General features: G+C 35.6%; 2 protein-coding genes across 4 annotated transcripts; one reads left to right on the forward strand and one right to left on the reverse strand.

The window, feature by feature from the left end:
• Positions 1–22: 22 nt before the first annotated feature.
• Positions 23–3,942, reverse strand: MHX (magnesium/proton exchanger). 3 transcript variants are annotated; one of them, XM_088816158.1, is made up of 9 exons: positions 3,779–3,942; positions 2,475–2,943; positions 2,185–2,360; positions 1,602–1,720; positions 1,389–1,522; positions 1,125–1,249; positions 761–977; positions 546–675; positions 23–456 (listed from the first exon to the last, which is right to left on the reverse strand). In XM_088816158.1, the coding sequence occupies exons 2-9, from the start codon at positions 2,866–2,868 to the stop codon at positions 159–161; spliced, it is 1,593 nt and encodes a 530-aa protein (XP_088672284.1). In that variant the 5' UTR covers positions 2,869–2,943; positions 3,779–3,942; the 3' UTR covers positions 23–158. The 3 variants fall into 3 exon arrangements, with proteins under 3 accessions (XP_088672284.1, XP_088672283.1, XP_088672285.1); XM_088816157.1 differs by lacking the exon at positions 3,779–3,942 and adding an exon at positions 3,031–3,686; XM_088816159.1 differs by lacking the exon at positions 3,779–3,942 and adding an exon at positions 3,089–3,211.
• A 4,338-nt stretch (positions 3,943–8,280) lies between these two features.
• Positions 8,281–11,461, forward strand: LOC105954476 (protein TRANSPORT INHIBITOR RESPONSE 1). The gene is made up of 3 exons (XM_012978149.2): positions 8,281–8,919; positions 9,701–10,193; positions 10,303–11,461. The coding sequence occupies exons 1-3, from the start codon at positions 8,465–8,467 to the stop codon at positions 11,122–11,124; spliced, it is 1,770 nt and encodes a 589-aa protein (XP_012833603.2). The 5' UTR covers positions 8,281–8,464; the 3' UTR covers positions 11,125–11,461.
• Positions 11,462–12,350: the final 889 nt, after the last annotated feature.

The following is a 12,350-nucleotide window of genomic DNA, read 5'->3' on the forward strand; positions in this document are numbered from 1 at the left end:
AAACAAAAGAACTCCAAAGAAATGAAACATAATTTCTTAAATTATCACAAAATGCAGAGAATGATTACTCGCATAAAGAATAATAAAATGCATTTATTACAAAAATACTACGTTGGTTGAGGGATATCAAGCCAAACGCAGCAAGAAAAAAAAATAACTCAAATATAACCAGAAACTCGTAAAGATGACAATACAACAAAAATAAGCCATAGGAACATGAAATAAGCACAAGTAACCCATGCCCAAAATCTGGGACCTCCGAGCTCGGCTCCCAAAGTAAGACGCCTAAATACCAAACCGCCGATACAACCTATAGATGTAGCAAAGAACACGAGCAACGAGAAACTGAGGCCACCTGCATTTTCTATCCTCAATGGTTCATTGTATGCAAAGTAGTTGTACATCGTGTTGATCAGCCAAGGTACACCGATGCCAACATATATATTCACCGAATTGCTACCAAAAAAGAAAAATAAAGAAGTTAAATAACATAAACTCTAAAGATCAAGAATGACTTTTGGAAGATGGAGTAACTAAGAAAGAACCTGCAAGTAATATTAGCTATGGCAGAGTCGGCTGTCGTCTGCCGCTCTGCTGCAATCTTGCTTGCGACTAAATCCGGCCACGATGTTCCGGCGGCTAATGCTGTAAATGCTATCACATAAGCATTAATACCTGCATATTGACATTTGATCGTGTTACTAAAAAAGTGGTGCCAAACAGTAGTGCATAATTCTTTTTGTGCAGAAAAAATGTGAACCTGTGACACAGCTTATTATATCTGTAAGCTTCGTCACAACATAAGCTATCCCACTTATGAAAATGAGAGAAGAAATGAAAGAGATCCATCCGTGAGCAATCTGACAAGGTGGTACAAAGGCAAACAAAATTCTCCATGGTGCGAGGAGCAACTCCCATAAAACTTTTGCTGCCCTTAGGTATGTGTTATTCAGTTTTCTTGATTCTTGGCCCTCCAACTGCTCAAGGATGAAAAAAATTATTCAGCCAAGAAAAAAAAAGTTGTATAAATACATGAAAATGGTATGTGCACAAAAGGAACACGAAAAGTAGTATATCAAATTGAAAACAAAGATGTGGGCAAAAGGAAAACGGGAATTCAGTACCACAAATGCATCAACGAATTGCTGCTTCCAGATTGAGATTAAATTATCTTTCACATGAATATCTTCGTGAGACTGGCCCGAGGGTTCACCAGAGTCGGAACCAGACAAGTTTTGATAGACATGATCTGCAGGTTACGCTTTCAAAGTGTTTATTAGAAAGAACCAACCAAAGAAATGATGCCACACCAAAGTAAAATATAGTCGCATTTTCTCACTGTGACAACTGACAAAACAAAGTTCAAATGGACGAGTATTGTGTATTACCAGAATGGACGGAGAAAATGTCAACAATCCTCCCGCTTTCATGGTCATCTTCAGGGATTTCAGAGTACTTATCACGATCCTTGTATGGAGCAGTTTCCACTGGTACCCATTCTTCTGGCCTCTCAGTTCTTCCTCTGATTACAAACATGATGTCAGAAGCAGAAAGATCATGGGAAAATCGAAGTTATAGGTGTTGATTAACAAAAGACCTACATCGGCAGAGACAAATACGGCCAACGCTTATCTTGTGCATAGGCATGCATTAGCAGCAGTCCAAATTGTAGCACTGTAAGTAAAGCTTCCAAGAGAGTAATGATATTTGGAGTCCACACCTGCACATCTGAAGTTATTTGACCTACAAGTATGTAATTTCTGTTTTATGTGAACCTCGCTATGCATTACGGGAAATGCTTGTTGACTTACAACAGCTATGCACGGATTGTAAGCTAAACATGCTTAACAGGAGCTCAACAAGATCAAATCTGATAGACTGACAGATTAGGCTAGTTATTTAATCTACATGAAGCTTGAGATTCATGTTACACAGGCACAAATAATAGCAAGTGTTATCTTTTCACAAGATCTATCAACGGGATTAGTCAAGCAAAAAGACCCAAGATTCACTGTCCTAGACCTGTTGTAACTACAAATATCAAGTTTTGTGAAGAGTAAGAAATAGGCAAAGTGAGTAAGACATGGGTAAATTTGAAGAGAAATCGATATATTCAAGTAGAACCAATCAAAGAAATCCATATGCAGTAAATTTGGGCTGAGAATAAACAATATCGACATTCACCTCCAATATTATGTATAGCCAGATGTAAGCCCAAAAAGACCAAAAGAGCTCTACAAGCCAGACTCCAACGTCTGATATCTTCTTTAGCTCTCCAGCTTTAGGAACCACAACACAGACAGCATGGATCGGGAACAAATCAAAAGCAGCTGAACCAACAAGTGTTCCAGGACCTAAACCTGTTAATCCCATTACCGGAGTAAAATTTGATATTCACGAAGTACAGAGAATGTGAAAATTTAAGACAAGTTAAAGAAAATTTGAAATACGTAAAACATGAAAAACAGACAAACCTCCAGCATACAAGCTTCCTAGATTCCTTATTGCGTCAATGGTGGCCAAAGAAATCTGCGGAAAACTAGTTCCAAATGCCAGCAGAGTGATATCAGCTATGGTGTAATTCCAAACCTTTTCATGTCTAACAGTTTTGGTATTAGAGTAAGGATCTATCTCTTCAACAGTTCGAGTATGCTTAACAACATTTTCCATAGACTGGAAGAAACGAGATGTTATAGCTGATAATCCAATAAAACAGTAGGCAAGAGCCATAAAGTACAAGAAGCCCCGGAAGCCATTACTAAGCACAGTTTCTTCATGGAAAAGCAAATACAATTGACATTTCTCGACCCCAAGGATATTGGTTCCTCCGTTTATGATTTCAGCAGTACTATTATTAAGAGGGTCCATGTCAATCTGAGTAGTTTAAATTTCACAGCTCACTCGTGACATGGAAACAATCTCCCCGAACAAATAGCAGCATACCTGTAAAACAATTAAATGTCATTACCAAAATACACGTGAGTATATATATCAGATAATCAAGAGAAATCAAAGTAAACATTAAGCTACCGTCATTTGCAGAATCGTGAAGCTGAAAAGTGCAATGCATATGTAAGCAAGTTCATACATTGTTCGATTCAACACGAATATGTATACTTGGATTTACGGCTCGACATGGAAAGCTAAGTATAGATAATAGATTTTTTCATCATGAGATGCACTCAACAAGTAGAACTACAAACTATATATATATAAGATGAAGAGAACACCAAATCATGTCACAACACTTATCAGACACAGCCAAAACAAAATTGCCTAACAGAAGGAAATTGCTAATCAATTAGTAAAATTTTGGAGTTTTTTGTACTGTGTGGTTCATCTGTAACCTCACATCTCTACAATTACACCATTTTTAGTGAACTAATTTTAGGTAATAGCAAAAAAATTGCCAAAAAAAATACCACATGCTATCGATTGTACTGAATCAAAAATCAGATCAAATATACATGGCAGCAATTAATCAAGGTCCCACAGTTCACCATCGCTCGAGAAAATGTTCAGTTAATCCGACATTTGATTTGGCTCCTTCCATAATCAAACAGTTAAATCACTTCCAACAAGTGAAAACATAAAATTTAAGTCAATAATTTAGTACAAAAAAAAAATCAAAATTCTCCTAACTTTCAGGATGACCAAACCCTGCTTTTTGTCAGCAGATTATTTTCAAATTCACGGAATAGAATAAATATACATTAAATAATCATTTATAAAATTTAAAAAAAAAAAAAAAAAAAAAAAAAAAAGGCAAAAACCTTACCGCCGGGAAGTGTGCGTCCGGCGGCGAGATCTACCAATGCTGCCGGAACGAGGAGCGGTGAGCGGTGGAGTATGTGAAGTTGAACGGCAAACGTGCATGGAATTCGGTGGGAAAATCTGGGCTCTGTTTTTTTTTCCTTCACCTTTACAACATCAGATACTATTAATTATTTTTTATTATTGTATCAATATCTTATTTTATTGTTTAATTATTTTAAATAATTATACAGCTGTAGCAAGTATCTCAATCAAATTCAATAATTCAATTAATTTACGTGGTTGACATTTGGTAACGAAAAATTGTAATTAATTAATTAAATAGGACTCGTTAATTTTTATATTATTTTAATTAAATGGGCCTTAAGAACAACCTTTTTTCCGGGTCGCGGATAGTCCAGAGCCCATATGATATGGATAAAGCCCAACCCGACTTGTATTATTGGGGGGCAGCCCAAAAGAAAGTTAAGGGCGTGTTTGTCGGTGAACACCAAATCAAAAATAAAAAAAACAGCTTATCAGAATTGAAGTGAGAGAGTGGCTTTCGAAAAGTTTGACCTAAGAAAAGAAGTTTGAAAAGACGGACCAAAGGCCGGCAGTACAAGGCCGTGGGCCCACTTATCAGGTATTTCTACTATTGGGCCCCACAACTATAGAAATTGTTCAATGGTCAACTATTTTCTTTAGCTTCCCACTTTCCACGTACCCCATTTTTGGCAGTATTCTATTATTCAATTTTTTCTTCTACATTCATTTACAATTTGGCCCCTCGTTGAACGAATTTGGAGTCAAATAACCTAAATCAAATTATTAACATTGTGCTGGTTATTAAGATTAATTAAAACCTCTATTTTTCGTCCTTTAAATTTGCATTAGTTACTTATTTGGTCCTTTTTATTTCAGAACACAAATTTAGTTCCTTATATTTTAAAAAATACAACATTCTTTTGTCATTTCAGTCAATTTTTTCTTAGTACTAACGAAATCAAGCATTGTGCCTATCACTGTCTTAACCGACAGCCGACAGACTAACCATAAATTGACGAAAATGTTATATTGTTGAAATATCAGGGTCTAAATCTATTTTTAGTGAACAACAATAACCAAATATGAAATAGTGGTAAACTTAAGGGGCGAAAAGTGTATTTTTCATCACTGATTTAGTAAATTGTTAATGATTTATTATAAATCAATAATCCATCAAAGTGAATTCTACACAAATAACATTAATATTGTCCTACAATAAGTGGGTAATTAAATTGCACATGATTAGTGGGTCCAAAATATTAACTCCATGAGGATGGCTCTATTTATTATGCTTCTTTATTAGTTCAGTCATTCTAATTTATAAACGATCTGCCCTACCTAAATCGGTATTCAATCATAATTACCGTAAAACCTCAATAAACTAATAACTTCGATTAAATAATAACTTATATCGGTCTCAACTCGGTGAAAACGTGTTAAATTATTAACTCAATAATTTAATAATTCGCTAAATTAATAAAATTATCATAATACCGACTGTATTAATTTATAGAGGTTTAAATGTAGTATTTTTCAAAAAAAAAAAAACGTTTTTTATAACTAATATTTTATTTAAAAAATAATGAATATTCAAATGTCAATATTTATAATGACGTCTATATGTTCTAGATGATGAATGTATCGTTGAAAAAACAAAAAGTAACACGTGTAATAATACCTAAAGAAAAAAAAATTAAGAAAGAATGGATGAATGGTGCAAGGGCGGCCCAAAAGAAATAAGGGCCGGTTGATTATTAATGGAATATTGCGTGTGCAATTTAAATTGGCTTTAACAACATTTATAGAAGTAGACTTTTTTCTTGGTTGCCAAATCCACTAATTAGTAATAAACTCTTAGACTCTTCATTCCTTCAATCAACCTACCCCACCAATCAAACCATTTTGTTTTATTCTATGACCAATTATGTAAAATTAATCTTAATTGCTCTTTTTAAGTAGCTAATTATGAAGCAATCACTTTGAAGTGATACGATCTCATATTCGTTTGACGAACAATCTCTTTAAACGGACGCCTGATCTTTGTCGCTGATGTACAGTTTACTGTGTGAATTTGACGTTCTTTCGATCTTGATGATTTATTCAGATGAAATTGCGATAGTAGCACAGTAGTTGAATTTATTTGAAGATCAAATAATAAAATTAATGATTTTTTTGTTTTTATGAAAAAATTAACGCCTTAAAATTAGGTTAAGTTGCGATTACTTACAAACTTCGATGGTAATTATAGTTCGACCAATACGTACGATTTATCATAAAACATATATCCGTTCCATATGCACAAAAATAACATTGGACCATGAAGCATGGGGCAAAAACCTATAACAAATTACCCATTAAATATAAAATAATATTAGATGGCGATTAAAAATAGATTATAAACTAATAATTAATTAATTAAACTAATTATAAGGCCTAGAATTGATATTCCCCAAAAAACGTGAAGCTGGGTGGTACTGAAAATATAAATACAGCAAAGTCCAATCTTTTCACTCGAGGGAGGAGAGAGATTCCCGGAGAACCAAGCGTGGGCTTAATAATTAAATCAAATTATTTTACTATTTAATCAATTAATTAAATTCTTAATCCCATTATCTTACTGCAAAACAATCAACTTTACGTGCATTACAACTCAGCACACATCGTACTTTGATTGGATATTAAAATATTACTTTAAATAATATCAATCAGATTTGCTCCTTAACTTAATTCCGTGCTAATTAATAGTCCTTATAATTATGTAATTAATTTGACATAAATTCGAGAAATATTTTATTTTTATTTTAAAAAATAGGGACAGAAGTATCAGCTTTTGGACAAATTAAAAAAGGGACAGGACTAAGGGAGTCCATACTGAGACAGTGCCAACCCATTAAACCATGTCCCTTTCATGAACTGACAATATTACCCCTCATTTAGTCCTATGAATGAATTTATTGTCCGAATCTGACCAAGGGTGATTTAGTCATTAATTCATGAAAGAATTACCAATGCTGCTTAATAGTGCACTGTCCCAGTACTTGCCCCACTTGATGCTAACGTGGGACACCTCACTCCTTTTGTTATTTTTATTTTAAAAATACTAATATTTTTTTCTAGAAAAAAAAATATATTATTCATTTAAAACCCTAGTGTAATGTGAACTGTTTTAATTAATTAATATTTGAAATTACATTTTTGCCCCGTGAGGGTTTTCGCTTCATTTATTAAGGTTGTCCTACTATTGTTCAAGCAACCAAGATCCTATTTTACAGCAGCATTCAATTTCATATCTTACAAAAAAAGTAGTTATATTTGAAACTATGTCCACAGGATAAATAGACTTAAAAATAGACAAGTCATAATATTTTCTCAAGCATTAATTGTATGGTGAGGTATACAATTCGATTATAAATTGAAAGTATTATTTTCTTCATTTGATGAATATAATCTTGCAAATGCTATACTTTGATGGGATATAAGAAAAAATTGTAAGAATATGTAATTTATATATTGTTCGATATAAGCCCGAAAAAATTCGAAGCCCGGAAAAATACATGAACCGATATCGAGCATGTAATAATGAGGCCCGATGGCACAGAAGTTTGAGCCTATAATAATGAAGCCCAATTTTTAGATTATTCGATATTATAAAATAATAATAATAAAAAAAAAGAAATCATATTAGATCATCAAATTGCTAATTATAGTTGTGTTGCTAAGAATGTGGAGTTAATTAAGTACGTATCAGACGATGATTGGTTAGCAGGAAGTAAATCATGATTATTACATATCACATCAAATCAAACCATTCTCATTTCTCACATGGTGGTAGTAGATTGGATTTTCAAATGTGGCCCCACCTCTAATCTCCTCCGTCAGATCCACCGTGTATTATGAATCATCAGATTCCCTTTCCTCTATTTCTATTTTAACCCCATATTAATACTATTTATTCATTATTTGCCTTCTTTAACAGTAAGTCAATTAATAGGCCACAATATATTTTTAAATATATTTTTATGCAAGTGTAATAGGCCACAATTAGAGGCAAACAATAATTAAGTTATATCCATACATATTAATAGTAATGAACTTTTCAAACGAAATTTAAGTCACGTCATTGTTTATTAATTAATTTTTGTACATCATAACAAAACATTATTATTTTATTTATTTTATTTAATTTGGACTTAAGGGTGGTTGTTGACTACTCTATACACTTTCTCCATTCCCATTTTTTATTTTTATTTTATCTCTCATAATATAAGATTATTACAAATTCTCTAATTTATTGTTTTATATATATACTTTATATATATATATTATAATTTATAGAAGTAGAAATAAAAAATAATCGTTCCTATTGGCCACGTCACAGTCGCACAAATTTTCTACGGTGGCGCTTGGCTTGAATCAGATAAGGGCCCCCACAGTTAAATCCACCGGCTAAAACACACGTAGGACACGTGTAAACTTCCCACTCGTTAATTCAAACACTAGTTAAATTCTAACCTCGCCAAATATAAAACACTAAAAAAAACCTTATCTTCTCTACATACAGATACAGCCCTCTTTCTCTCTCTATCTTCTCTCTCTAACACACACATCTCAGCCAACCCTGTCGTTCAGATCCAGAGCTCAAACTTTACCATTTTTGCCTCCCATGGCGTACTCGTTTCCTGAGGAAGTTCTGGAGCACGTGTTCTCGTTTTTGAAAACCGACAAGGATCGAAACGCCGTTTCGCTGGTGTGCAGGTCGTGGTACGAGATTGAGAGGTGGTGCCGCCGCCGTGTATTCATCGGGAACTGCTACTCCGTCTCCCCTGAGATCGTGATCCGGCGGTTTCCGGAAGTGAGGGCGTTGGAGATGAAGGGGAAGCCGCATTTTGCCGATTTCAACCTCGTGCCGGAGGGTTGGGGGGGCTACGTTTACCCATGGATCGTGGCTATGTCGGTGGCTTACCCGTTCCTCGAGGAGATCAAGCTCAAGCGCATGGTGGTGACCGACGATACTCTGGAGCTAATCTCCAAGTCCTTTAAGAATTTTAAAGTTTTGGTGCTCTCGTCCTGCGAGGGTTTTACGACCGATGGTCTCGCCTCCATTGCGGCTAATTGCAGGTTACTATCGAAAAACTTCGATTCCAATATTTTATGTTCTGTTTTACTATGTTTTGGTTTAGCTGCGATGATTTGGTTGCTTTTTGCCTGGATTCAGTGGATTTTTGAGCTCAATGAAATAAACAATTTGTCGTTTCCTGCTGAATGCCCATGTTTATTTAGCATAGTGTAGTGTTATAACGTTTTAGATTTATTAGGGTTTATTCGCAGATGTGCAGGCTAATGCTTAGATTTATGCTGGGGTTTACGCACAGGCCTAGCGCTAGAACTATAAGTTCAGCTTAAATGAGGAGACCTTTTGTTTTTTTTTTTGCTATAGCTTGTCGATTCGCCATTCATTACTTTGCGGATGAATTAATTGTGGACTTTGTGTAAATTATGTATCCGTTTAACTTGGGGATGTGCAAGTAAGATTTATTTGTATGTGGGGTGATTTGGTATTGTCTAATTTTTTTCATTACTGCATAGATTCTATGTTCTCCTGCTCTTATGTAGGTGCTTTTGAACAATCATCCGTTTCTTCTGTTTTCTTCCTTCGATTTTTACTCGTTGTCTGCAGTTCTGTCAGCTTATGTTCTATATGATATTGAGATGGGTCAACACACTTGCATTATGACTTAGTGAAGTAGTAGGCATATTGGGAATAGTTATTTACTTTGAAATGGTACCTCTGTGGACTATCGACTATGACCGTAGTTACTTACTGTTATACTTGTGAACTTTTAGAAACTCTTTTTGGACAACTGAAGTTTCTATAATGGTTGTATTATCTTCAATGCAGGAATCTCAGAGACTTAGATTTGAGGGAGAGTGAAGTGGAGGACCTGAGTGGGCATTGGCTTAGCCATTTCCCCGACAACTGCACCTCATTGGTGTCACTCAACATGTCTTGCTTAGGCTCTGAGGTGAGTTTCTCCGCCTTGGAGCGCCTGGTTGCCCGGTCACCTAATCTGAAGACTCTTCGCCTGAACCGTGCTGTACCCCTTGAGAAGCTGAGTAACCTACTTCTCCGTGCCCCACAGTTGGTTGAACTAGGCACTGGTGCATATTCAGCCGAGGTTCGATCTGACACCTTTTCGAACCTGACTGAAGCATTTTCAGCCTGTAAGCATCTGAAAGGCTTGTCAGGATTTTGGGATGTAGTTCCTGCTTATCTTCCAGCCATGTCTTCTGTCTGCTCTGGACTCACTTGGCTGAACTTAAGCTATGCTACCATTCAAAGTTCTGATCTCATCAAGCTTGTTACCCAGTGTCGGAATTTACAGCGTTTATGGGTACGTTTCTAGCTATTGATTATTAATCATTATTACCATTAAATGCAGTATTCTTCTACCCACTCAATTATATTTGTCAACTAATCGAGCACATGACACACACACGCAGGTTCTTGATTACATTGAAGACAGTGGTCTAGAAGCCGTTGCAGCATCTTGCAAGGATCTGCAAGAACTTAGGGTATTCCCATCAGATCCTTTTGGAGCAGAACCTAATGTGTCCTTGACAGAACAAGGGCTCGTCTCTGTCTCGGAAGGCTGCCCTAAACTGCACTCAGTTCTCTATTTCTGCCGCCAGATGTCGAATGCTGCTTTAGTTACCATTGCAAGAAATCGACCTAAGATGATTCGTTTTCGACTCTGCATAATCGAGCCTAGAGTTCCGGATTACTTAACCCTCGAACCACTCGATACTGGCTTCGGAGCCATCGTCGAAAACTGCAAGGAATTGAGACGCCTTTCCATGTCAGGCCTGTTAACAGATCGTGTCTTTGAATACATCGGGACCCACGCAAAGAAATTGGAGATGCTTTCGATAGCTTTTGCTGGAGACAGTGATTTGGGCTTACACCACGTGTTGTCTGGTTGTGAAAGCCTAAGGAAACTAGAGATTAGAGACTGTCCGTTTGGGGACAAGGCTCTGTTGGCCAACGCTGCAAAGCTGGAGACAATGCGATCCCTTTGGATGTCTTCTTGCTCCGTTAGTTTCGGAGCATGTAAGCTGCTTGGTCAGAAGATGCCGAGGCTCAACGTTGAAGTGATTGACGAGAGGGGCCCGCCCAATACGAGGCCCGAAAGCTGCCCTGTCGAGAGGCTGTACGTTTACAGAACTGTTGGTGGAAGAAGGGATGACATGCCTGGTTTCGTTTGGAATATGGATCAAGATTTTTCGACCTTTCGTGTTTCGCAAGAGCAAGAAAACGGGAATTGAATTTTATCCATAATGTTCGCCGATGAGTGAAGAGTGAAGCAGGTATATGGGTTGTATGTGGTAAGTGAATGTACTTTTTAATTTGAGGTTGTGCTTTATGTGATTGCAGTGCCAGTGAGAGTTGGGGAAAGAAGGCCAAAAAGAAAAGAGAAGTTGGAGCTCAAATGCCATCATTTTTTTTATTCACTTGGCTCTGAGCTATTTCACTGCAATCACATACTAATAAAACAATTTATTTATTTTTAATTTATTTATTTGGTGATGAGATTCATTTGTTATCATTACATGTATGAGTAATTTGAGATTTTTGGAAGTAATTATGTAAGAACTTTGTTCAGACTTGTGCAAGCTTTTAGCTGTATTGTTCTTAATTATTTAATGCTCATGTTTTCTTGAGTAGGTTCCAGTTTCAGTCTTTCAGATCTTGGCAATAAATTGTGTATCTGTAAATATATATTAAAATAATAGTGATGTGTAAAGTAATTTAATGATTATTTATGTTGTTTAAGAAGTTGTAATAAAATAATGGGTAAAAACAAAATACATTGGTAATTTGAGTGCAAGTTATATAATATGGACATTGGATAGATGACATGTGACGACCACCAGTGCTAGTAAAAGGTCACATACCCTCTCAGAGCATCAAACAGTCGTCTACATTTTTTAAATTCAATATTAATATACCTAATAATTAATAAATACTCTACACTACCTCAGGCTAATAATAATAATAATAATAATAATAATAATAATAAAATAATAAACATATATATATTTTTTGAAAAAGAAAAAGGAGATAAATCATTTATGGGTAGATAGTAACGTAACATAAAAAACCAACTGTTGGAGTGGAAAAAAAAAAGAAAAAAAAAGTGAAAGGAAAAGGAAAGGCTGACATCTGGGGGTAGGGTAGGGGTGGGGTACATAACCATCTGCATCACTTGTGAACAAACACTTCATTGCCCTTCGATTCTCTCTCTTTCTATCTCTATCTATATATGCTTTCATTTATTATTTCATTCACCTATCATATATTATAACAATTATCAGTTAGATGCATACGAGCTTCTGTCAATTGACCCAAGCTCGAATCCAGTTGTCAGCGGTCACTAGATGTAACTTGACCCAAGTTCGATTCCCGTTGTCAGCGGTCGATAGATGTAACTTGTTGTCGTACATGACATGCCTAATTCAATTTAGGCCTATTATATATATTCTTGATTATT

Source organism: Erythranthe guttata, chromosome 4, assembly GCF_056151865.1.
Source record: "Erythranthe guttata isolate IM_541 chromosome 4, IM_541, whole genome shotgun sequence".
NCBI lineage: Eukaryota > Viridiplantae > Streptophyta > Magnoliopsida > Lamiales > Phrymaceae > Erythranthe > Erythranthe guttata.

Bases quoted from the DNA above. Each gene is read 5' to 3' on its own strand.
- MHX (XM_088816158.1), bottom strand. From the start codon at position 2,868: ATGGACCCTCTTAATAATAGTACTGCTGAAATCATAAACGGAGGAACC. The intron at 2,361-2,474 runs GTTTGTCTGTTT...TGGGATTAACAG, and splicing joins AGGAAGCTTGTATGCTGGAG to GTTTAGGTCCTGGAACACTT. The intron at 1,250-1,388 runs GTAATACACAAT...CGTAACCTGCAG, and splicing joins CATTTTCTCCGTCCATTCTG to ATCATGTCTATCAAAACTTG.
- LOC105954476 (XM_012978149.2), top strand. From the start codon at position 8,465: ATGGCGTACTCGTTTCCTGAGGAAGTTCTGGAGCACGTGTTCTCGTTT. The intron at 8,920-9,700 runs GTTACTATCGAA...TCTTCAATGCAG, and splicing joins TCCATTGCGGCTAATTGCAG to GAATCTCAGAGACTTAGATT. The intron at 10,194-10,302 runs GTACGTTTCTAG...ACACACACGCAG, and splicing joins GGAATTTACAGCGTTTATGG to GTTCTTGATTACATTGAAGA.